Raw genomic sequence first — 26378 nt, 5'->3', positions numbered from 1 at the left:
CCTCTGTTTGACCATCTGACCGGAGATGATATATTGAAGAAAACTGGAGCCTTGTACCCAAAAGATGCCAGAGAGTCTTCCAAAAATAAATAATGAACCTAGTATCTCTGTCAGACACGATGAATCTAGATACTCCATGGAGTCGCACAACCTCCTGAAAGAATAACTTAGCAACATGGGAGGCATCTGAGGTCTTATAACTGAAAGCAAAGAGAAAACGATATGAAAGCAAAGAGAAACGATTCTCCTTTGATTTTCTGTGTATTTGAGACAACCCAAAGGGGTTGAATATATAGAGATTTACAGTCATCTATACAAGGTAAATGATAAAGACAGAATCATCTATCTATGGAAGTTAGATATACAAGGCATGTGACTATACAAAGCATGTGGCCATGCGGCCTATCTAACATCCCCCCTCAAAGTAATGCTAGTCATCGACAAGTAATAGTTTGCCAACTAGAAATGAGTGACGTGCAGAAGTGAGGAACTTCATGAGAATGTCTGCAATCTGATCATGGGATGCAACATGTGGAAGAAAAATGAGCCCAGATTGAAACTTCTCTCGGATGAAGTGACAGTCAACTTCAATATGCTTTGTCCGTTCATGAAAAACATGGTTAGAGGTAATCTGAATGGCACTTAGATTATTTGCATGTAGTAGAGTAGGATTCTGTAGATGAATGCCCAAGTCAGAAAGAAGTCCACGTAACCAGACAAGTTCACTACAAGCAGCTGACATCGCTCGATACTCGGCCTCGGTGCTTGATTTGGAAACAGTTGCCTGCTTCTTACACTTCCAAGAGATGAGAGAAGTACCAAGAAAAACACAGTAGCCAGTGGTAGATCTTTGTGTGAGATCGCAACCGGCCCAGTCAGCATCCGAATAAGCACGAAGGTCCAGAGTTGCCGTGGAAGAGAAGAACAGTGATCGATCTAGAGTTCCACGTAGGTACCGTAGGATGCACAACACTGCAGTCATATGAAGAGTCAGAGGAGCAGAAATAAATTGGTTGACAACTTGGACATCGTAAGCAATATCAGGGCGAGTCATTATTAAGTAAACCAGACTCCCAACCAAACGGCGGTATAATGTGGGCTGCGCAAGGAAATCACCATCGTCACGGCCATATTGAATGTTAAGTTCTAAGGGAGTCTGAACTGTCTTCTGATCCGTTAATAAAGCCAAAGCGAGAATATCCATGGTATATTTACGCTGGCTGACCAGGATCCTACGTTGAGAACGTGAAAATTCAAGCCCAAGAAAGTATGTTAAATGGCCGAGGTCCTTCATCTTGAAGGATGATTTCAGAACTTCCTTTAATGCCGAGATGCCAGTAGCATCGCTACCAGTCAGGAGTAGGTCGTCAACATATACAAGAACAATAACAATTCCACGATCATTGGTGTGGAGAAATAAGGATGAGTCATGACCACTTTGAGTAAAGCCAGCACTCGTAACAACATCGTGAAAGCGTTGGAACCATGCCCGAGGTGCTTGTTTGAGGCCGTACAGAGCTTTCTTTAGGCGGCATACTTTAATGGCAAGGATTAAAGAGCCAGGAGGAGGTTTCAAATATACTGTTTCTTAGAGGTCTCCACGAAGAAAAGCATTTTTCACATCCATCTAAGCGAGTGGCCAAGAACGAACGGATGATATTGCTAGAAGAGTGTGAACAGTTTTCATCTTGGCCACAGGAGTGAATGTCTCATCATAATCAATTCTGTGTTCCTATTTGTATCCTTGAGCTACAAGCTGAGCCTTGTATCGATCCAATGATCCGTCAGACTTGAGCTTTATGGAATAAATCCATTTACTACCAATTAATTGTTGGTCAGTGGGTCGAGTGACAATGTCCCACGTATGATTATCATCCAATGCTGCAAGTTCTTCTGTCATAGCCTTCGTCCAACAATCATGAGTGGCTGCCTGAGTGTATGAAGTAGGAATAGATATAGTATCCAAAGTAGCATTCATGGCAGACATAGAGTATATCAAGCGATCAGGTTGTCGATGTACATGAGAGAAACGACGCATCAAGGTGGGTTCTTGATCGGTAACAGGTACAGTAGGGAGAGTAAGAGGTGGAGGATCTGTACGTGGTCGTCGTGAGTAAACCTGTAACGGACGAGGGATAGTACTCGAGGCAAAAAGAATGTTAGGAAAGGTGGTAAGACCAGGAGAGTTTGGTGCGTGCGGAGGAGGAACAGATGAATGAAAGGAAATATGCTCAAGAAAATATGTCGTGATACCCGAATACGATGAGAGACCGGATCATAACATCGAAAACCCTTCTGAGTTTCTCCAAAGCCCAAGTACATACATTTGACTGATTTTGGAGATAGTTTGTTACGTTCACGTGATGCCAGGTGAACATAACATACACAACCAAAAATACGAAATGTGGAATATGTAGGAGGTAAGCCTGTGAGAATAAAGTAGGGTGATTTACTGGTCAAAACTTTGGTTGGCATTCGGTTAATTAAGTAGACTGAATATAATATTGCTTCGGCGTAGAAAGAACGAGGAACACTCATAGTTGTCATCAGGGTGTTGGCAGTTTCAACAATATGACGATTTTTTCGTTCAGCCACCCCGTTCTGTTGTGGAGTATTAGAACAGGTGGTCTAATAAATAATCCCATGACCCTGAAGATATGTTTGAAAATCTGTTGAGAGATATTCTCGCCCTGAGTCAGAGCGGAGAGTTTGAACTTTACCCAAAATTGAGTGTCCACCATGGAGTGAAATAACTTGAATTTTTCAAAAACCTGTGACTTAGAGTGCAGAAAATAAATCCAGGTGTAACGTGTGAAATCATCAATGAATATGACATAGTATCGTAACCCAGAGAGTGACATACTTAGTGAAGGACCCCAGACATCCATATGCACTAGTTCAAACATATATGATGATTTTGTAGTACTTAGAAAAAAGGGAATACACTTACTCTTTGAAAGACAACAGGAACAAGAATAATCCAAATCACTTTTATTAAGAGAAATAATCCCTAACATGCCAGAAGAAAATAACTGAATTAACCGATCTGAATGTGGATGACCTAGGCGAAAGTGCTAGAGTTTTCACATTTTATTTGCCGAACAAATATATGATGACGATGGAGAAAAAAACAACGAGCCGGAGTGACAGACGGGTCAAAGTCCAGCACGTACAGACGACAATGCTGCCTACCCTTCCCAAGTACCTTCCCCGTTACCAGATCCTGCACAAAACAACAGTTTAGAAGAAATATGACTAAGCAGTTATTGGATGTAAGTTAACCAACAGAAATCAAATTGGAGGATAGGTTAGGGACATGAAACACATCATGAAGGGTGAATTGGCGATGGTTAGAAGGAGAGAGTCAATGATCCAACGGAATGAATGGGTAGTCTAGTGCCATCCGCAGTAGAAATAGTCTGATTTCCAATGTAGGGACGAATGTCGCGAAGATGGGATATGTCACCAGTCATATGATTGGAAGCACCCGAATCGAAAAACCATGTAGAAGATGTGGATATACCTGACATTACGGACACAGAGAGGGCCTGCACGATCTGCTGGAGCATCGCAGGAGTCAGAGATGAGGAATGTCCTTCAACAAAATTAGTAGATGCAGTATCACTAACAGAAGGCTCGGAAGAAATAGTCGCAGAAGTAGCAGAAAGAGCACAACCACGGCCACAACCTTGACCACCACGTCCACAGCCGAAAGAGGATGCATGGGCACGTGAATGACAGTCCTGAATATCATGACCAGTCCGTCAACCATAAACGCACCAATCTTTACACTGAGCGACGACATGTCCCACTTTATTGCAGCCGTGACAAGTTAAATGAGTGGAACTATGGTTTGGTGCAGAGGTGGATGCAGCAAGTACCGGATCAGATGGTCCCTGAGTTGGGGACGTGGGAGAGAGAACTTTCAGATGTTGTTCCTCAGCCAATAAATCATTAATAACCGAATTCAATGAAGGAGTTGGGCCACGGTTCAGGAGAGTAGCCCTACAATGTTCAAATTCCGGACGCAGCTTCATAAGAAACTGTCGAACGTGCGCACTATCGCGCATTGATTGGAAGATCTTAAAGTCATGAGGAAATTTTGGATCCATCATAGCCATCCAGATCTTGTTCCATAACCGAGCCACATTACTCTATTGATAAATAGTCTGGAGATGCTCCCACATAGCCTTAGCAGTGCGATGTGGCGTGAGGCCAACAACAATTGACCGATTGACCGAATTGAGAATCCAGGTAATAATCCGTCCATTTTTCATTTCCCACTCAGCCACTTTGTCGGCATCTGTGGAAGTGGCGACAATAACAGATCAATCAATTAGTCCCCACAAACCACGACCCTTGAGAAAACTCTGAAAGTGGATGGCCCATAGATTGTAGTTGGTACCATCGAAACTACATCGTGGGGACTCTGTACGGGAGTCTTTGTCCATAGATAGGAAGTGATATAAACCACGCTAAGGAAGAAGGTATTTTGCACCAGGAGAAGTGGTTGCAGGCAATAGAATAGCAACAACACGTGCGCAAAACAAGCAATAGAACAGAACAACAACCAGCAAAAGAGTTTGGACAAAGACAGCAGGAGGCATCGGTTGCGAACGGAGGCAGCAAGGGCGTGCGCAGCTCATGCGGACAGAGGTAACAGGTGTGTGCGCAGCCCGTGTGGACAGGCCTGGGGATGATCGGACGGGGCTGTTGATGTAGCAGGAGTGCAGAAGGGGCGCAGAGGTGGTTCGGAATAGGGTTGTCTGACGTAGGAGGGGCCGGATCTGTCAGGAGATGGTACAGGTAATGAAGGAGGTGCCGGATCAGGATCGGTATATCTCTGATACCTTGAAAGCAAAGAGAAAACGATATGAAAGCAAAGAGAAACGATTCTCCTTTGGTTTTCTGTGTATTTGAGACAACCCAAAGGGGTTGAATATATAGAGATTTACAGTCATCTATACAAGGTAAATGATAAAGACGGAATCATCTATTTATGGAAATTAGATATACAAGGCTTGTGGCTATACAAGGCATGTGGCTATACAAAGCATATGGCTATACAAAGCATGTGGCCATGCGGCCTGTCTAACAATAACAGGGTAGGAAATGGGCCATCTTAGAAAATCGATCAACAACCACGAGTATGGAATCGTGCTTACGAATAGTCTTGGGAAGCTCAAGCATGAAGTCCATATTGACATCTTGCCATGAGGCATATGGAACTGGCAAAGGAGTATATAAACTTGTATTTTGCTTCTTTTGTTTTACTAGTTGATATGTCCGACACTGCCTTACAATCTTAGCCACATCTCGATGGAGATTAGGCCAATAGAAATGATCACACACAAAGGCAATTGTTTTATCTCAACCAAAGTGACCTGCCATCCTCCAGCATGCAGCTCCCAAACTAGAAAATGGTGGAGGGATGTTCGTGGGATACAAAGCTTGTCCCCTCTAAAAATATATCCATCTGTAAGGATGAACTCCGCACTCCTCAAGGGTGGGTTACTAGACAATGACGCATAAATGATCCCAAAATCAGGACAGTTTGTGTACTCACCTTTGAGTTGCTCAAAGCCTGTAACTTCAATACTCATGGACCGCAGCATCATGATATGATAGCTAAGAGTGTCAGCAACCTTATTCTCTTTTCCGGCCTTGTGCTTAAGCACAAATGTGTACTCTTAAAGAAATTGTGCCCACTTGGCATGCCTAGGGCTCAACTTCTTTTGAGAGCTCAAATATTTCAAGGCCTCATGATCAGAGAACAGGAAGGATTCTTGTGGTAATAAATAATGCCGCCAATGGCGCAATGATTGCACAACCACATAGAACTCTTCGTCATAAGTGGAGTACCGTTGTTTAGCCTCGTTTAGCTTCTTACTGAAAAAGGCCACGGTATATCTCTCTTGGCTTAACACTCTGCCTATGGCAATTCCTAATGCGTCACACGCTACCTTAAAGGCTTTGGTAAAGTCAAGTAGATGCATGACTAGCGCTTCCGTCATCTTCTATTTAATTTCCAAGAAAGCCTGTGCCGAGACTTTAGTCCATTAAAACTCTCCTTTTTGTATGCAATTTGTGATGGGAGCCATAATCGAGTTAAATCCATAGATGAACCGCTGATAGAACATAGCTAGGCCGTGAAAGCTTCGTACATCGTGTATGATACGTGGCTCAGGCCAATTGACAATGGCCTTGACTTTCTCAGGGTCTGTAGACATACCCTCTGACGATACAACAAATCCCAGGAAGATAACACAGGAGGTCAAGAAGGAACACTTCTTGAGGTTTGTATAGAGCTTTTCTGCGTGTAAGGCATTGCAGACCTGCCTCAAGTGCTCGATGTGCTGGCTAGGGGACATACTATAGATGAAGATATCATTGAAGTACACAACTAAAAACTTGCCCATAAAGGGTCGCAACACCTGGGTCATCACCCTCATAAACGTACTTGGGGCATTAGTTAACCTGAAGGGCATAACCAGCCACTCGTACAGCCCGTCCTTCGTCTTGAATGCAGTTTTCCATTCATCTCCCGGGCAAACACAAATTTGGTGATAACCACTCTTGAGGTCAATTTTCGAAAACATAGTAGAGGTGGCCATTATGTCAAGCATGTCATCAAGCCTTAGGATGGAAAACTGATACTTGACAATGATCTTGTTTATGGCTCTACTATCAACACACATGCGCCATGTGCCGTCTTTCTTGGGTGTAAGAAGCGCGGGCATGGCGCACGGGCTCAGACTCTCATGAATGAATCCCTTTTTAAGTAATTCATCCACTTGCCTCTTCAACTCGACATGCTCAGTGGGGTTCATTCTGTAGTGAGGGAGGTTGGGTAAGGTTGCCCCTGGGACGAGATCTATCGCATGCTAAATGTCTCGCATCAGTGGAAGCTCGTCTGGAAGGTCCTCAGGGAAGACATCCTGAAACTCCTCTAGGACCGGACGAGCCTCCTGGGGTATACCCATAGCAACCTTAGATGTACTCTCCCTAGCCAGTAGGTTGTACACCATAGTCCCTACCTTGGTCTCTCTCTCAAACTCCTTAGCATCTATGATGTGGAGAGACTTCAACTGAGGCGCCCTTTGACTCTTCGGACTGCTTGGGGACGCAACATCTTTTGCTCCTGTTGACAATTTGGGAGGGAGCGGGCTCAAGACAAGCTTCTTTCCTTCATGCTTAAATACATAATTACTCGTACGCCCGAATATTGTGACATCTTTGTCGTAGAGCCATGGCCTTCCCAAGATGATATGACCAACGTCCATTGTGACCACATCACACCACAACTTGTCCTTGTATAGTCCAAACTCAATTGGAACAATGCATTGCTGGGTCATAGGGTGAGATGTCGCATCCAACCAAGAAACTCTGTATGGGTTGGGGTGCGGGACTGGCTTCAACCCCAGGCGACTCAAAGTAACTAGGGAAACTACATTCTCACTGCTTCCACTATCTATGATCACTTTGTAATTCTTTTCTCCACACTTAGCGTGTTGAAAATGGTGGTTCTGCGCCAATCTTCGCTTTTCTTCATCTGGGTCAAGGCGCACCTCACCACTGCAAGTAGGATAGTCTCCACAGTATCATCCTCGGCATCACTAGCCGGGTCAAGGGAGGGGATAATGATCTCCTCATCATCCTGGTTACCATCAACTTTATTTATCACTTCTTCTGTGAGGTGTTCAGAAACAAAGGCAATGCACCCACCCTTATTTGAACACTCGGCAGCGATGTGACCCATGCCACCACAGCGGTAACACTACCCTGGCATCGCGGGCCTAGTACTTGGTCCAATCATATTATTACTTTGATTTTTGTTGACTGGCTGGGTACCAGGTTGAGCTCTGGGTTGAATTCTGACTTGGAGTCTCGCTCCCTGCGGGCTACTCTAGGCATAGTAGGTCGAAAATCAATCCCCCTCACATTGGATTGGTGCACACAGTGCTCCAGTTCCTGCACCACCTACGGAAACAGGAGAGAACCACAGCAGGGTCCTCATCCACATCGCACCTCATCATCTATTCATCGAACTTGGCGATGTATTCCGTCACCATCATGAGTCCTTGGCGCAAAATGTGTCATTGATCCAACAACCTCTACCTGTAAGAAAGGGGAACATACTTCTCCTGCAACAACTCTTTCATCTCAATCTAAAAGAGAATCGAGTCCTCTCCAAATCGCTCACGGCGACACTCCACATTTGCCCAACATAGTTTTGCTTGGCCCACCAATTTAATCTTGGTGAACCCGACTTGTCGTGGGTTTGGCAAATCGTGCCACTCACAGAAGTGGTCCATGTCTGTTTACCAATCGGAAAAAACTTTGGGGGTCCAATCTCCCATCAAAATTAGGGGCGTCAACCTTGATGCCCTTCATGACCCTAGAAATAGGGTCCTCGTGCTCATGATATCTCTGGGGGTGCTGACGACGCACCCCATCATGGTCCTCCCATTGGGCTGGAAGAACAAGATCACGATTGTGTATGGGTGGTAATGGATATACCCCATCGCGTCTGTTGATCGACAACCCAGGTGTCGGGGGTCGCCTGGGCTCCACCTACAATGGCAGTTGGAATACTAGCCTCTAGACGCACAACTCTCTCTTCTAGACACGGGAGCCTACCATCCTGATGCCCAAACTGCTACGCGATATCATCCCTTAAGGTTCGAAACTGTTGATCCATATTCTTAGTTAGGCCCTCCATAGCCTTGACAAATTGATCGGAGTCCATTGTGTAATGGAAACCGAATCCACGACCAATGCGCGTGGGGATACACTAGGAATGACAAGTGAATGGTCCTAGATTTATGTGCAAAAAAGGGTAAAAATGATGATACCAATCCAATACAACTACCTTATATGGCCTAGATCTATATGAGGACTTAATAAAACCTAGGAAAAAGGGTTAACTAAACTCAACAAAATATGACCACTTTGCTAAAACGAACTAACAATAGACTGTCCTACGCTAAAACTGTGCTCTGGTACCAAATTTGATGCAGGGATATGTGATGACCTAATTCTAGATGCATGTATAATCAGGTTAAAGAATGTTCAAATAAATACACTAATTAACTAACCGTTTCCAATCAAAGGGATTAGGTAAATCTCAATACAAAGATAAGGTTATTCCGTTAGGATCATGCCCCTTAGCATAAGATCACGTAAACAGTAAAAAGGGAGGACCTAGGGATATGAGGATATCGCAGATCTAGCATAAGTCAATCAACGGTCAAGTTTGGATTTGATTCTACTGAATAACCATCCCTCTTTTCCGTTTAAACTAAAAAGGGGATATCCAGAGAGGAACGAAAGGTGTGAAGAATGAAGGGTTCGAGATGAAGAAAGTATAGGTCCTTTTGTCGTCAAAAGAAAAGAAAGAGGATGATTCTTACCTTTTCCTGCACCTCGAAGATCTAGAAAGGAGGAAATCTGAAATCGGGGTGAAATTCTCAATACCCAAGGGCCAATCCTGAAACTCTAATCTCTTGAATAAAGAGGAGGAAAAGAGACGAATTTCTATTTATTCAATAATAATGAAAATAGGGTTTCTCACTACGATATATAAGCTATGGAAAAAGTAAAAGTGTACTAAAGCCTCTGAAAACAAGAAAAATAACAAAAAGATGAAAAAAATAAAGAAAGTGCAATAAAGCCCCTGAAACAATAAAAAAGAACAAAAACGCCTAAAACTAAAACACCCGAGTGGTAAGGTGTGAAATCTAACCCATGGATCTATGGTCAGGGTGTGGTCATGTCGCTCCTGCACTCGTAGCGTGTCAGAAAATGGTTCCAATGGACCCAACGTCCATCCACATCAACTCCTCCGCTCTGGTACTCTGTTGGTGACGCCTCCTCCTCTGGTACACTCTAAAGGGTGCACCACTGATGTCTGCATCACCCACTTTCACCTAACTATATTTTTACCTGGAGGTAATGGAATAAGATCCTAGTTGCCATTTTTTATGAAGAGCAACCATTTCTACTTCCATTGCTTGCTTCCAAGCAGGGACTGAAAGAGCCTTAAGCACTGACTTGGGAATAGTGGAAGAGGAAATGGCGGCCAAGAACGCATGATATAATGGTGAAATAGACTCATAAGACACAATTAGAAATAGGACATAATGTTGGATGATGACTATGAGTGCAAGCAATAACAAGGGATGAAGGACTAGCAGTAGAGATAGGATGAGAGGAGATACCTGAGACTGGAAGAGGAGCTATTGCTACAGACGGTCCTCGTGATGGTCTCAACTCTTGGCGACATAGGTGAGGAGCCACTTGGGTGTCGAGGGATATGCAAAAGGAGAAGTATCAACAACTGGCAGAGGCAGAAAATGATTTGTCTCGATTGCATCAACATGTTTAGACGAAGGAGAGTAGAATGGGCAGCTTCAAAGAAGGTCACATCCATAGACACAAAATATTTCCTTATAGATGGGTCATAACACCTATAGCCCTTACGTTGACGAGAATATCCAATGAAAATACACTTAACAGACCGATTGGCAAATTTTTCCCTATAGGGACTTAATGAATGCACAAAACCGACAGAGTTAAGCACTTTAGGAGGGACAACAAACAAAGGCGGGTACGATTCAATGCACATATTGGAATATATCCCTTGAGGACATGGGTAGGCATTCGATTAATCAAATAACATGATGTCAACAAGGCTGCAAACTAGTATAACGTAGGGACCTTTATTCCTATCAAAAGAGAGCAAGTAACCTCAAGAAGATGGCGATTCTTATGCTCTGCCACTCTATTTTGTTGTGCAATTTAGGCACATGAAAGTTGATGATGAATGCCATGCTCTTGGAGATATGATTTGAGTTATTTGAGGTATATTCACCACCATTATCAAAACAAAGGTTTTGAATGGCATAATCATACTGGGTTTGGATAATTTGATGAAATGATTGAAACAAGTTAAACAATTCATTACGGCGATGCATCAAATACACCCAAGTCACACGAGAGAAATCATCAATAAACGTAACAAAGTAAGAAAGACCATCCAGAGATGCAATAGGACTAGGTCCTCAAATATCAGAATGTACCAATGTAAACATTTTATCAGAACGATGCTCAACAATAGAAAATGAACTTCTAACATGTTTACTCAACCAATACGTTTCACATTTAGAATTAGCATCATTAATTTTACTAAATTGAGGAACAAGAGATTGTAAAGTTCTAATAGACACATGACATAGTCTTGCATGCCAAATGTTAGTAGATGCTTTATTGGACTCTAAACTGCATAATTGAGAAACAAATGAACGAGATGTAGTGGAACCACTAGGAGTAGCTAGCAGCAAGCTCCCCCTGTCGCAAGAAGTAGAGACCAACACACTTATACTCCACACCAATAATCCTCTTCATACTCAAGTCGTGAAAAACACAATGAGATGGAAAGAAAGTTACACTGCAATTTAATACGCTAGTAAGACAACTAACAAAATATCAAATTTGCATTAAACTTAGGAATGTACAAAACTTCAGATAAGGTGAGTGTAGGAGTAACTAAAACTGAGCCAACAAATTCAACTGGGGTAGAAGTCCATCAACAAGACGAACTGAATGACTACAAGAAGTGGTGGAAGGAAGAAGACAACCATGCGTACCAGTCATATGATTAGATAACCCAAAATCTATAATCCAAGTGGCAGGAGTGGAGCTGGCATGAAGTTCAGTACTTGTCGTGGCAACAAAGGAAGAGGCAGATGACTGTGACAAGATAGATGTAGGTGTGACTGACTAAGGCTGAAGGGATCTGAGATACTGAAGCTCCATCACATCTACCCTTGTCATGTTAACAGAATCCATCACATCTCTACCCCAGTTGAATGTTGGTGTGACTGACTTAGGCTGAAGGGATCCGAGTTGCTGAAGCTCCATCACATCTACCCTTGTCATGATAACAGAATCCATATGAGAGGAGTCGGTAGGAGGAATGCCACAAATATCAAAAGTATGTCTAGCATCATCAAAAGCTATGACGTGGGCAATAGGGTGGTCATGTATCTTGAAACATCGTTCTTGGGAATGTCCTAAACGATTGTATTAGGTATAGAAAAATTTCCCCCTACCTCTACCATGTCCTCTAGATGAGAACCCGCCTCGAGTATCTGAACCACCACTCCTATCGCCAGGTGAAATAGTAGTAGAGGTAAAGGCAATCATGTCCTGTGTTTAGGCTGGAGCTGACATAACTCTCTAGCGGGCTTTCTCCGAATGGGTTATAGAACATGTTGTCTGGAGTGTAGGAAAAGGAGTTGTGGCGACAAGCTGGGTGCTCAATGCCTCATACTTGTTATTCAATCCCGCTAGGAATTTGTATGTCTTGGCTTCATCCTCACGATTCTTCACAATTTCAGCACTACGAGTGTCGAGAGAGTTCACTGAGGGGCTGCAAATGACTCAGTTCTTCCCAGCGACTCTTCAAGGCCCCAAAATACTCTGTAATGAAAAAGGTCTCCTGTGTGAGAGAATAGAACTCTGTATTCAGCTGAAGATGCGAGGCTTATTGGGGACCGTTCCGTAAGTGTCATTGAGTGATTTCCATAAATCAGCAGCAGTTTCATAAAAGAAATATCCAGAAGCAATATTGGGTTCCATTGAAGAGAAACCAACCCATAACAATGGCATTGGAGGAATCCCATGTGTTCGTTGAAGATGAAGGCTGTTTTGTCGTGCCAGTAAGGTACCCAAGCTTCTCCTTGCCAACAATATACATCCAAATAGCTCGAGACCAAAGAAGAAAGTTACTTCCATTAAATTTCACAAAAGTAATTGAAAGTGGTTCATCGAGGCCATGTCCAAGAGACTTGAAATCCATAAATATGAACAAAAAAGGAGAAGCAAGGAGAAGGAATACAAAGAACAGCAGTAGATGGAGATCAATCAACACAAAGAATGCAGGAATATACACCGTGCAGTTGGTGTATGCGTTGTACCTCAAAAATGGTGCAGTCGGTCACCCATTTTGGCCCCAAAAATGCATCCACGTTGTTCGGATCTCCACGAAACTGACTCCTCTTTGTAGGGTAGTAAAAAACGGCCCATATGCAATTGGTTTGGTGGATCAAAACCACATATTCCAGAGAGATCTGAAAAGTGGTCAGATTTAGGCATTTTCTAGAAAATACTATAAAATCCATAAAAATATTAATCTTCTTCAAAAAATTGCCCCCAAAAAAAAGAGAGTCATAAATCCTCTTACATGATTCCGCACTAGGTGGTAGAGATTTTGGAGAAAACCGATCTGTGCAAATGGTGGATTGCTGATGTCAACCATACGGACGTTGACGTTAGCACGTGGCTCCCTCAATTTATATGTATAACTCCCCCTTTTTACCTAGATTTGATCTCTTGACAAGGAGGATCCGATATATGTTGGTCTTACAGTGGTTGGATCGATGAAGGCCCTAATACCATGAAGAATAAAAGAACCAAAGAGGAATGTGAGAGAGATGGGAAAAAAATGTGAGAGAGAGGGTTTGGAGAAAGAGAGAGAGAACATGGGATCTCTTTATTATCTTATTCAATATATATGTAGGGTTTTTTTCCTTTATTACATCATAACAGTCCACTTTATACAATATTTGCAAATAAGCCCACTAATATAATATTTACATAAATGACCCTACTAACTTAATATTCCAACACCTAGTAGCTCGAGTATAGTCATATATGAAAGAAACACAACATGTATACCAAACACAGAAGGCACGGGAGAAGGGTCCAGTGCCCCAAACATCAAAGTGTATAAGAGCGAAAGGGAGATCACACTTTGTGTTTGAACTAGTTGGATAGGATGATCAACAATGTTTAGTTAATTGACATGTCTCACAAAAAAATCATTCATACATCTAGATTCAAATAAAGAATGGAGTAATAATTTGAGATTACTAATCGGTATATGACCAAGACAATGATACCAATGCAAAGTCGATCAATAGCTAACTGACATGAACTTGAGGTCTTGAGAGTCAATCCAATGTCATTTAAAGGTAGAAAAACCATCTTTCGCACAACCAACCTCAATCCTCTATCCAATAGTTAGGTCTTGAAAAAATATAGTGAGAAGGAAAGAAAATTACACTACAATTGAGAGATCGAGTAAGATGCATAGGAGATGGAATATTGTAAATTGTGTGTGCGTGTGCATAGTCCTTGGTACTACATATGCACACGCACACTCACAATTTACAATATTCCATCTCCTATAAGACAACTAACGGATAATTAGTTGGAACATAATTTTGGTACATGGAAAATAGAAGACAAGTGAAGGGATGTGATGAGGACATCACTTCATGTACACCCTTGCGTCCGTATCAGAGGAGGAGGCGGGCCACACTGATTTCTTTGTGGCTAGGCGAGTATCTGTGATCATGCTGTAGACCCCATGTGCATGTGCGAGCATTTGGAAGACTCCACACTGGGAATATGCACATGGGATGCTTTATGGAGTGATCCAGACTGTTAGATCGGAGGAACGTGACGATCTGGCTGTTGGATCACATGATCAGGCCATTGATCGTGGATCGTCCACACTAGTTTTTCTCAACTTTTATCAATTTATAGGATTTAGTTTTGTTTATGTTATGTTTGGACACTATTATAAGTGTTTTTAGTTGATTTTAGTTAGGTTAGGGTTATTTTCATCAAAATTCACAAAACAGGGTGTTTATTGTAATTTTTGAACTTTCTTGAAGCTATAAAAGAGGGTGGGCGTGTGACCTTCTCCCTCATTGGATTTTGTGATATTTAAAAAAAAGAAGAGAAAAGCTCTTGCTTTCTTCTTCCATCTTCATGCGATTTGAAGAAATTTCCATGCGATTTGGAAGGGAGGCTAATATTCATCAATGGAAGTTCGAGGTCTCCATTTATCCTCACACCATCTTCTCTCTTCTCCTCTATTAAGGTATTTTCTTCGAATTCTTCGATTCTCCCATCCTAAGCCCTCATCCTTTCATAAACCCATCTTTCCTTTACCTATTCAGAATCCCAAACCCTAACCTACCTAACCTGTCCATCCCACACCACATGTGTGACCGTACGACCACACATGTGAATCATTCGGGTTGGCCGTACGGCCACACCTTGCCCCTTTTGGCTTTCCATCATCCTTATGTCAAAACCCCTTTCTAACATTCTCAAAACCCTAATCCTAAACCTAAAATCCATAATTTTCCTACTTTCCCAAATTACCCAAACCCTAATTTTTACCCTATGTTGTATTAGGCCTTCTACTTTGAAATAGTCTATATCCTATGCTAATTGGATGTCCCTACATCCATTAGATCTTAGTTTCGTTTTATTTAACGGTCTTGTGTGATGATGTTGGTAACTTATGCAACGATCATGCATAATGTTCTTTTGGTTTTCATGGGATTCGTGATGATTATGGCAATGCTTGTGTTTTTTTGTTAATCGTCTTAATTCTGCTACTTGATCTTACATGTTATTTGGTTCATGCATCGGTCCTGCGTCAGGATAGTGAGACATTGATGGTTCCAACACCTTTAACATAAGCGTATGAAGTATCTGCAATTTTTACATGACTGTCAGGTGCAAATAATGATGAGCAGGAATGAAACAACGAACTCATACCGATCATGATTTGAGTCTCTTAAATCAATGATCCAGGATAGATCAGCAATGGAAGTGGAGACTAAAAGCACGGAAGTTGACCTGATGGAGTAGAATGACGTTGTTGAGAGGAGGAAGAAGCTTCTTCAAGAAAAGCTAGACGAGGATGCAAACCAGCAACTTCGGCTGCAGGCATCCAACTACTAAGAGATATGAAACTCTGAGCTTCATCACAAACACTATCAAAGGAATCAGTTATAGCCACAAATGCCTTCCTCGGTGGTGGACCCACTAGATCCCAGGCAACATGTATCTCTAGTACATCTGGGACAACCACAATGAGTACAACGAACTTGTTTCGCTCATTACTTAATAAATTGCTCTGACTCCTCGCCAGATCAGTATGACCACAATTGATAACTCCATAGCTGTGAGTAGAGTCGCCATGGCCTACACCATGACCAAAATCACCATGCCCGAAACTATAACCACTAGATCCAAAAATGCTCACCTTGGTCCAGGCATCCTTTGGCACCATTTCCTCCATTTTTTCCATGATGGATACCAATCGTTGAATTAAGCAAGGTAGATCGATCATGAGAATTGGAGATAATGTCCATCATAACTTTTCTGTGTCTTTCTTCTTGCTGAAGTAAAGAGAAGACAGTCCCAAGTGAATGTAGAGGTTCTTGACTGAGATTTATTTTATTTTATTTTATTTTAAAGCAATGAAACTGAAATTCATTAATCAGGAAAAAAAACAGAAAACAAGAAAAGCAAAAGAAACAAAAGGCGCCGGACTGCTGAGATAGCAGAAAGCCCCTAACTACCTAAAAAAGAAAAATCCACACCGTTCAAATCCTTAACATTGACAGCCCATTCTAAAATCATCTTTTTAGCCGTAGCCCCCACCGCTTTAGCAGAAGACGATCTGTCCTTGAAGCAGCGGTCGTTTCTTTCCATCCAAACCGCCCACCAAATTGCCAAAATGGACATACACCAGATCTTCAATTTGCATTTTCGAAGCTTGACCCCGTTCCATGCTATCAACAATTCCGCAGCAGACTTCGGGGCACACCAAGATAGGGAAAAGAGATTGCAAAAATGAAAGAAGATGGAAGAAGTAAAGGAGCAGTGAACCAGCAAATGTGCTTGACTGAGAATTTGTGCTTGAATGCTTTCATATTCTGAATTATGCCCTACAAGAAGATAAAAAATTGGTGTTCCTCTCTCAACTCAACTCTCTTGAGCACAACATAAATAGATTGGTCTATGATAACCCAACTCCAGCCACAAACCTCTTAGTGTTGTGTAATTTAATCTCCCAAAAATCTCTCCCCCTGACAAAAGTTAGGGATCTCTCTAGTTAACTGAAAAACCTGAGCTACATTTTTCTTCTGAGAATAGGCTACCACCATAAAATCCTACATCTCTTTAATAGTTTCACTGTACCCAAAAGTATCACTGGTTTCAGCCTTCATTGAGTTCAATGACCATCGCATGATCATCATAATATCAGCTTCCCAATAGAAGGATCTGACTTCTCAGGTGCTGGAATAGTCCCATATGTATATTCCAATTCTTTTTCAGTTGCCAATCCCTTTCCTCCATTCATCCCACGATCATTCTTGTATGTGCACAATCCTCTCTTCCTCCTATTCATCCCATTCCTCCTTCGTTTACTCACTCTAAGGCTAATTGTGCTCTTCTTACCTCTCTTCGTGCTACGTTTGAACCTTCTACCTACATTGCTGCCTCCAGGCCTCCTCGTTGGTGTCAAGCTATAATGGATGAGATGTTTCCTCTCTATGCCATTGATGCTTGAACTTTTGTCCCCCAACATCCCAACATTGAAGGTTGGAAGCTCATCTTGTATCCATAAGCTATAATCAACAAAATGGTCTTGATTTTAATGAAACTTTTAGTCTTATGGTTGAATCTTGAACAATAAGCATTGTTCTCACTATAGTTATTTTATCTCTTGAGGTTAGTCCATTTGACATCCAGATGTCAAGAATGCTTTTGCTCATGGCATTCTTCATAATGAGGTTTGTATGGAACAACCTCAAGGCTCTTTTGATTCCTTTTTGCTTAGATCATTGTTATCATCTAAATAAGGCCATTTATGGACTCAAGTAGGCTCCTTGTGCTTGGTTTGATGCTTAAGCTTAGTTTCATACAGCCTTGCAAACTCATGTCTGGTGGCTTGAACAATCAGACTCTTTTGCTCAGATGCTTCTGGTCTTGTCATTCTTCTGCATCTTGGTAATGTTATTGCCATTGGTTCCTTTGAAGCCCTCCCTTCTTTCTCTTATTTCACTTCTCATGACCCGTTTTGCAATGAAAGACTTGGTGGTTGTTTGGATGCAACAAGAATTTCAGAACTTGTTAGAAAAACACCGGACTAAAAATAATGGTTAAGGTTTGTTTCTGATAATGTTGAACAATTTTGAACTCTATTTGGAAAACAATATGCTATTTTGGAATTGAAATTAGATATACAAAACATCATCCATAAGGCATCCATGCATCCACCAACTATTTCACTATTTTATGTTGGTTTATGATCCATCCAAAATGGAGCCACCATTTGGACAGTTTAATTATGAGTTACATATTTTCTACGTTTGGTTGAACCCAAACGAGAAATTCCAACTTGTGGTCGGTTAAACCCATGGCACTGATCTTGCAACCGCATGCTGAGCCATGGCTAGCATGGCAAATGACTCGGTACTCCAAAATCACAGGTTTCATATTACATATTCAGGTCAAAGTGTCTTAAGACCATCCTAACTTTATATATGCTTGTTTCTGCTTTGTGAGGTTGGCTTTAATCAACTTTTTTAATGAAATGTAAATGGATTTAGTAGGTGGATTATGCTTGAGCTTAGCTTTACTTAATTTTCCAACATAAACCATAAGGGATTTTGTCCTCTAAGATAGTTTAATGGAATCAGATGGTGGTAGTAGATTATATTGGGTTTCCAACCCAATGGGCTAAAAATACAAAAGAGATTTCATGGCATGCGTGTGAGAACGAAGCTCCTGATTGTTGGGATTCCACCGTTATGGACACTGAAGAAATCTCCTGGAATGTAGACCCCAAACTGTAAATTATTGACATACAATTAGACTGTTAACAGAAAGAATGCACCCATGGTCCACAATCCACATTCAACCTAAATATCAGTAGCCCAGGAGACTCCTAGGCATCCTCTCATTCATAGTGGTGCACATGAAATATAGGATTTGGTCCATTTGGAATCTTGGACCATTGAATAATGGGCCTCACATGCCTAGCATCCTAGGCATCAACAAGATCCAATGACCTCTAGAGCACACCAAACTTATGCACATGATCACATCAGGAAGCTGCACAGATGTTACTTGAAATGAAGAAGATGACTGATCCCCATGTTCCCAAAGAAATCCAAACAATGACCTTGATTCATGCATCTTTACAGTCGTAAGGTCGCCGAGTAGATTGCTTGAATGGTGGTGGTGTTACAGTTTAGGGAGGGAGACGGATGGTGACAATGGTTAAATTAAAAACCACCATGTGGGGATTAAAAATATAACAAAATTTGGGCCTTTTTTGGTTTAAAAACTTTAATCACAGAAAAGCTTATCTAGCTCCTATTCCCTAACCAGACATGGTTAATTAAAGGATAACCGGTTAGTTTTTTTTTGTTTTTTTATTTTTATACATAACTGGTTATTCATGTATCCAAACAGACCCTCAGGTTCTTACTGCTCTTGCCATTTTTTCAAGCCTTCCCTTTATAAGTATAACCTCTGTCTGATCCGTTTGAATGTTGTTCTATAGTTGGGGCCTTATGGTATCTCACTGTCACTCGACTTAAGTTACATTGTAAACCTAATGTGTCAGTTTATACTTCAGTCTACCATGCCCCATTTCTTTCCTGTAAAGCATATGCTTCGGCTTGAGAAAGATTAGCTTCTCAAAGTCTTCACATTCACTTAGGTTCGTTTCTCCGTAACTGCAGAAGTATAACAAAATTTGGGTCTTTTTCGGTTTAAAAACTTTTAACCATGGAAAAGATTTTCTAGTTCCCTTTCCTTAACCAGGCATGGTTAATTGAGGGATAACCGGTTAGTTTTTTTACATTACTGTTTATTCATTGATCCAAACAGCCCCTCAGGTTCTTACTGCTCTTGCCATTTCTTTCAAGCCTCCCCTTATGAGGATACCCTCTCTCTGATCTGTTCGAATGTTGTTGTATAGTTGGGGCCTTATAGTATCTCACTCTCACTCAACATGACTTGAGTTACATAGTGAACCTAATTTATCAGTTTATACTTTGGTACCATGTTCCATTTCTATCTTGTAAAGCATATGCTTCAGCTTGAGAAAGATAGGCTTCTCAAGGTCTTCACATTCACTTAGGTTCATTTCTCCATAACTGCAAAAATATATGAAACTTTCGGGCCTTTTTGGTTTAAAAACTTTAACCACTGAAAAGCTTTCTAGTTCCCATTCCTTAACCAGACATGGTTAATTAAGGGATAACGGGTTAGTTTTCTACGTAGCTGGTTATTCATGTATCCAACCACCCACTCAGGTTCTTACCCGTTGATTAAGGGATAACAGGTTAGTTTTTTACATAATTGGTTACATAGCATATCCTTTCAAGCCTTCCTTTAAAGAGGATACCCTCTCTTTGATCCGTTTGAATGTTGTTGTATAGTTGGGGCCTCATAGTATCCCACTCTCACTCGACTTGGGTTACATTGTGAACCTAATGTGTCAGTTTATACTTCGGTCTACCATGTCCCATTTCTATCTTGTAAAGCATATGCTTCAGCTTGTGAAAGATAGGCTTCTCATGGTCTTCACATTCACTTAGGTTCATCTCTCTGTAACTGCATTCTCTGATGACAATTAGGTATGAGATGGGAGACAGTAGACTTAGATGGTTTGGTCTTGTGCAACGGAGACCAAGAATGACGCTGGTTAGAAGAAGTGAGTTGGTACAAGTTGCAGTCTCTAAAAGGGCAAGGGGAAGGCCCAAAAGAATGTGGATCTACAACCACTAAGTTGACTTGGCTAATTTCTACTTCGGGATCTTCATACTTCATTGCATGGACCTACTTTTTGTTGTAATGATGCTTGGTGGAAATTCCAGTGTTTCATATACACAAAACACATCGAGCTTGACTATCATTTTGTTTGTGAAAAAGTTGGCTCATGGTGGATTCTCGCCACATTTAGGGCTATCAATGAGCTGGCCCATGCTGAGCAAAAATTTAAAAATAAAATAAAAATGAATAGGGCTAACCAGACAAGCCTGCCCAACTGGTTCAAAATATCGTCCAAAACCAACCGTGGTAAATTTTGACAGTGCCAATAGTGTTCGTTCCTTCTGGCAGTTTTTCTTTCTTCTCAATAGTTGGCCAATATTTGTAGTAAGCCTTTGCACATACAGTTTGAGGGGTGTTAAGAAACAGTAGTGTTATTTCAATGAGTGCATTCTTGTAATATCTATGTTCTGTGAGGGTATTCATGTAATATATGTAAATCTTTTAGAGAAGATCTTTAGGATGTCTCTGGATGAACTTGAGAAGATTTCTATAATCTTCTTAGACTTGGTAAGCCTATAAATGCCATAAATACTATATGATTCCCATCTTCAAGGTTCTTTTCGACACTGGTATGAATACTGAGAAAATGTTGTTCTGGAAATTAGACTAATGTATTGAAAAATGATGTGAAGTTGTAGATTTATCACGTGCTTATACTTATGGAGGCACATTAATAAGTGTAACTTTCATTACAATATTACTTGTCTAACTGCATTTTTTGATGTAACAGGATTATTGGCATTATCATTAAAGAAATTGAAGGCAGCATTTCAAAGAACACATTTCTTGCCAATTTCAGAATGAGTCCTCTTCCTGCCCTCTGCAAGAAAATTGTAGAGCTTGTAGAGATCTTGGTGAGTCATCTATTTTTTTTTATTTTTTTTAAATGCAATCTTTTCTGTTAATTTCTGTTTCCAAGGAATTCATATTTCCACGTATGCTTCTGCATCTCCATCTTGATATTAGGAGAGTTAGTACTACTTTCTTTCTTGGTGCAGAAAGAAGGTGATGCAGCTAAACGCGATGCTGTGGTATTGCTGTTGCAAGATATGCTGGAAGTAGTTACTCGTGATATGATGGTGAACGAAATCCGGTTAGTGGATGATGACCTCGCATTTCATTGCAATAGAAATCTCAAAGTCTTGGAAATATGAAATGTAATATTTGAGCAATACTTATTGGACATGACTTATTGCACAGCTTTTTGCAGAGAAATTCCCATGCAAAAGATCCAAGTCCACTCATCTGGCATCCCAATGTATAATGGGCGATGACCTCAAAAAATCAGAATGTTTGGATGATTCTAACTGCCTTATTTGAGGATAGCCTCATTTTTTAGCCCTGTTCGGATCGAATGATTATGATTGCCTGACCAGCCTGAGTTTTTGTCCATGTGTATATGGTGGGGCCATCTCGGTGGTCAGGATCTTGCATGTGTCCCACTGGGACTTGTGCGTATATTTTCATGAAATAGTTTTTTATTCCTTTATGTAAATTTCAGAGAATTGGTTGAGCTTGGTCATGGTAACAAGGACACAGTCCCCAGAAGACAACTTTTTGCAGGCACCGATCCAAAACCTGCAATATTGTTCCCTCCTGTAGCAACTGCTGCATGGGTAGAACAGGTATGTAATACTTTATCAGTTTCCCTTATGAACCATCAGTATAAGACAGACTAATAGCATACTTATTTTCTTGATTGTAGATAAAACGTCTATACCTCCTTTTGACAGTCAAGGAATCTGCCATTGATGTGCCAACAAACCTTGAAGCGCGTAGAAGGATAACCTTTTTCTCAAACTCCTTATTTATGGACATGCCACGTGCTCCCCGAGTACGTAAAATGCTCTCGTTCAGGTCTGTTACTCTATGCTTCCTTAGATGTACAATCTACAATGTGTCTTCAGCACTATTCCTTTGAAGTCATTGTTGTCTATATCATACAGCATCCTTTCTCGTTGTTGTTGTTGTTGTTTTTTTTTTTTTTCCTTTTCTGTCTACCACTCATATTATTTATTGCAAATTGGCTGCTTCGTGTGTTTTTTTGCCTATTGTATTTCTTATTGCTTTCATTGGCACTGATAAATTTATTGCTTTTGGCATCATTTTTATGGCATCATGTGATATTAGGCATTAGATCCAAGCTTATCCATAAAAATAAAAATTAAAAAAGAAAGAAAGAAAAAGAAAAGAAAAGAAAAGATCTTTCTAAGGACTGTTTGGGAATGATGGGGCCACTAATTGATGTTTGAGGATATGGTTGATTGGTGTACTTCTCAGTAGTAGGACTACTCATAGTGCCATTCTTTTGTAGATCCACCTTTAAGTCCATATTTGCACCAAATTTTTTTGTTTCTTAGATTTCAAAATCTAGATATTGTTGAAAATATGTCCTCATTGACATGATTATGAAAACGTTAACTTTGTTTATCTTATCAAATATAGTTGCGTGCTTAACATATTTTTATTATTTAGATATGGTAAACATCTACATAGTGCTAATCTTGAAGACCTATGAGAAGCTACTATGAAAAGAAGAAGAAAGAAGGATAAGAAAGATGGAATGAAAAAACAATGAGAGAGAGAGAGAGATAGCAAGAACATGACTTGCTTAAGGTGTATTGAAACCCTAGCCCTCTACTCTTATTTATAATAGTAAAAGCATGAATGGGTGCTATGGGTCTTATTACATGGACTTGGGCCCAATGGGACTTATTCAACTATCAACCTTTCAATACTCCTCAAGCTCAGTGTTCGAAGTATCGGTATCGCTACAAGTTTCACTGGCCAGGGATACGAAAACAATATTGATATTGCCAATAATATCGCTGATAACAAGAAATGTGGGGAAACATGGGGAAAACGGTAGAATTTTCAGCGAAACTTCAGGAGATGTTAAAATGTACATATTTGCATATTTAGAAATTTTAAAAAATAAAATAAATTTGCAAAAACAATGCATACATAACAAGTTTCCATTTAATGGGGCCTTAAAAGCATGTTGTAAGAAATCAGTCCAACCATCTCATCCGCCCTATTTAACCATCCAACCTTCTATCCAAACATCCATCAATATTGCAAAATATCAATAACACATGATATTTCATCAAGAAATCATCAACAATTGGAAAACAAATGAAAGATTGTGGTTTAATGTCATGCATCTTGTGATATCGATAATATCGAGACATTATCAATATTATCAATGAGAAATTGAACACTACATACAACCATGTACCCATGAAAAAAGATATGAAATAATTTTTTTCTAATAAACAAACTTTTGATGATATCAATATGTTGGCGATATTATTGAAACATCGTCGATGCACTTATGATACAAGCATTACCTAGAATTTACAGCCGAAAATGTTGGCGATTTTAATGCATTGACAATACAAGCGAACCTAGAATTTACATAGTTGAAAATATTGACAATTACATTAGTGATATTGATACGTTGGCGATATTTAGCGATACATTGCTAATACCTGGAATTTCTGATACTACCAGCGTTATCGGTATCACTACCAATGTTATTGGTATTGATGAGCTGGACATAAAGATAATATCGGAGATAATTCGAACATTGCTCAAGCTAGAGCATCCTAATGAGGCCCAACTTGGAACAAGGGCTAACATAATTAAACTTAAGAAAGAAATGAATTCTTTTCTAACATCCCTCCTCAAACTCAAGATGTTTTGAAAAGAGGAACTTAAGTTTGGAGAGGCACATAAAAGATTTCTTAGCGGTAGAAAAAAATAAAAATAAACATAAATAGCTTAGCTGCAGCGATGAGTAACACTGGCTGTGATGAGAGGCAAGCGAGTTGATGAGAAGTGAAAGCAACAAGATGACCAATAACTTCAGGAGAACATGTACTTCTGCAACTTCAGTGATCTGAACCACCAAAACAACCATTCATCACAAATGAGTCTGGATCAACTATCCAACTCAACTAAGGCTAGGCCAACTACCCAACACAATCATAAGTCTGGACAACTATCTGGAAAAAATAAGAATGAACCAACTGTCCAATATAAATAAACGAGTCTTGATCAACTATCCAACTTAATGAAGGCTAGGCCAACTACCCAACACAATCATAAGTCTGGACAATTATCTGGAACAAATAAGAGTGGACCAATTGTCCAATATAAACAACGAATCTGAGCCTACTACTCAGAATAAACAAACACGGAATAATCATAAGTCTAAGCCAAGGCTGGGACAACCACCTAATCCAAACAAGTCCGAACCAACTGTCTGGTACGTAAACGGGCCCAAGCCAATTACCTAGCATAAGTACTAGTCACATCACATATCTCGGCAATGAAAGCTTGAAATGAGAAGCCTCTAAGTCATCAAATGAGGTGGTGGAGAAAAGACAAGCACACGTCACATAACAAGAGACAATCTAGTCAAATACCTCTAACCTGGACGTCCAACAATACCTCCAACCATTTAGTTAAAAATAGCTAATCCCTTAGAACAATTCTTTAAATAATAAATAAAATAAGAATTTCCAACATCTTCCAACCAGATAGCAGAAAAATCAATAAGGGCTTCAACTGCATATCAAAGAGGCTTCAAATCCAGTAACGCATGATGCAAAACCGGTGTTTGAAATATTGGTATCGCGTTACGTATTGCATCATTGGGATATAGATACATATTGGTTATCACATAGAATATATCATTTGTATCGGGTAATTTATCGCACTTTTTGGGAAACATGGGGAAACATTGGGAAATGGTTGAATTTTTCAATGAAACTTAAAGGATTGTTTAAAAAGACCTTAATACACTCTTTTAAATCATAACATCTCAAAAAAGTATACATAATAGGTTTCCTTTGTGTAGGGTTCTAAGTTATGCACCATCTGACTAAACTAATGCAACTGTATTCAAATTGAATGCATAACATTTAGATTGTATATGATGATCATTTAATCAAACACTCCTAAATACTTTGAAATTAGTTTTAAATGACACATGGTTGAAGGGAAATTTAGAAAAATAATAATATTTTATTATTTATTATTATTAATTTTTAATTAAAAATGATTTTTATTTTTCAAAAATTGACAATGACTTAACAAATCAGTAGATCAGCCCTCATAACAAATCAGTAGATCAGCCCTCATACATTCTTGATTTCATGTTTGGAGTGCAACATTGCAAGCAATTGGGGAATTTTTGAAAATTTTCCAAATCAGACTACCTATACTCAAAATTTGAAATTAGAGTATATATGATGATCATTTCATCAAATACTCCAAAATACTTTGAAATTAGTCTCATTTGACAACTAGTTAAAGGAAAATTTCAAAAGAAAAAACATGGAGAACATGAAGAACCAATGAATATCAAAATCAAAGCTCCAACTTCATGATTTTTCGTGCAAAACATGAAGAACCAATGGATTTGTAACCATTTAATGCTGATTTAACATAATTTCAATAAAAAAGGGATCGAATATTGAAAATGCTCACCAGGTCAAACATGTGGGATATATTGGCACTACCTGTGCGTTTCGTTCCGCACGGGTGGGATACAAGATATATCGTGGGATATATCAACCGATATCGTCGATATTTAAAACATTGTGCAAAACAAAAAATCTAGTTGCAAGCCACCCCCTTCTCACAAA

At 40.1% G+C, this 26378-nt stretch overlaps 1 protein-coding gene across 1 annotated transcript in view; it reads left to right on the top strand.

The window, feature by feature from the left end:
- The window catches only part of LOC131216940 (callose synthase 5), a 71758-nt gene that overhangs the window by 31625 nt on the left and 13755 nt on the right, over positions 1-26378 (top strand). The window contains exons 25-28 of the mRNA XM_058211582.1: positions 21455-21578; positions 21723-21817; positions 22226-22349; positions 22430-22581. Of these exons, the coding sequence (XP_058067565.1) occupies positions 21455-21578; positions 21723-21817; positions 22226-22349; positions 22430-22581 (495 nt within the window). The remainder of the gene's footprint in view (positions 1-21454; positions 21579-21722; positions 21818-22225; positions 22350-22429; positions 22582-26378) is intronic.

This window comes from Magnolia sinica, chromosome 10 (assembly GCF_029962835.1).
Source record: "Magnolia sinica isolate HGM2019 chromosome 10, MsV1, whole genome shotgun sequence".
NCBI classification, from domain to species: Eukaryota; Viridiplantae; Streptophyta; class Magnoliopsida; order Magnoliales; family Magnoliaceae; genus Magnolia; species Magnolia sinica.
The sequence above is the reverse complement of the archived record's forward strand: the minus strand, read 5'-3'. Positions and strand labels throughout refer to the sequence as shown.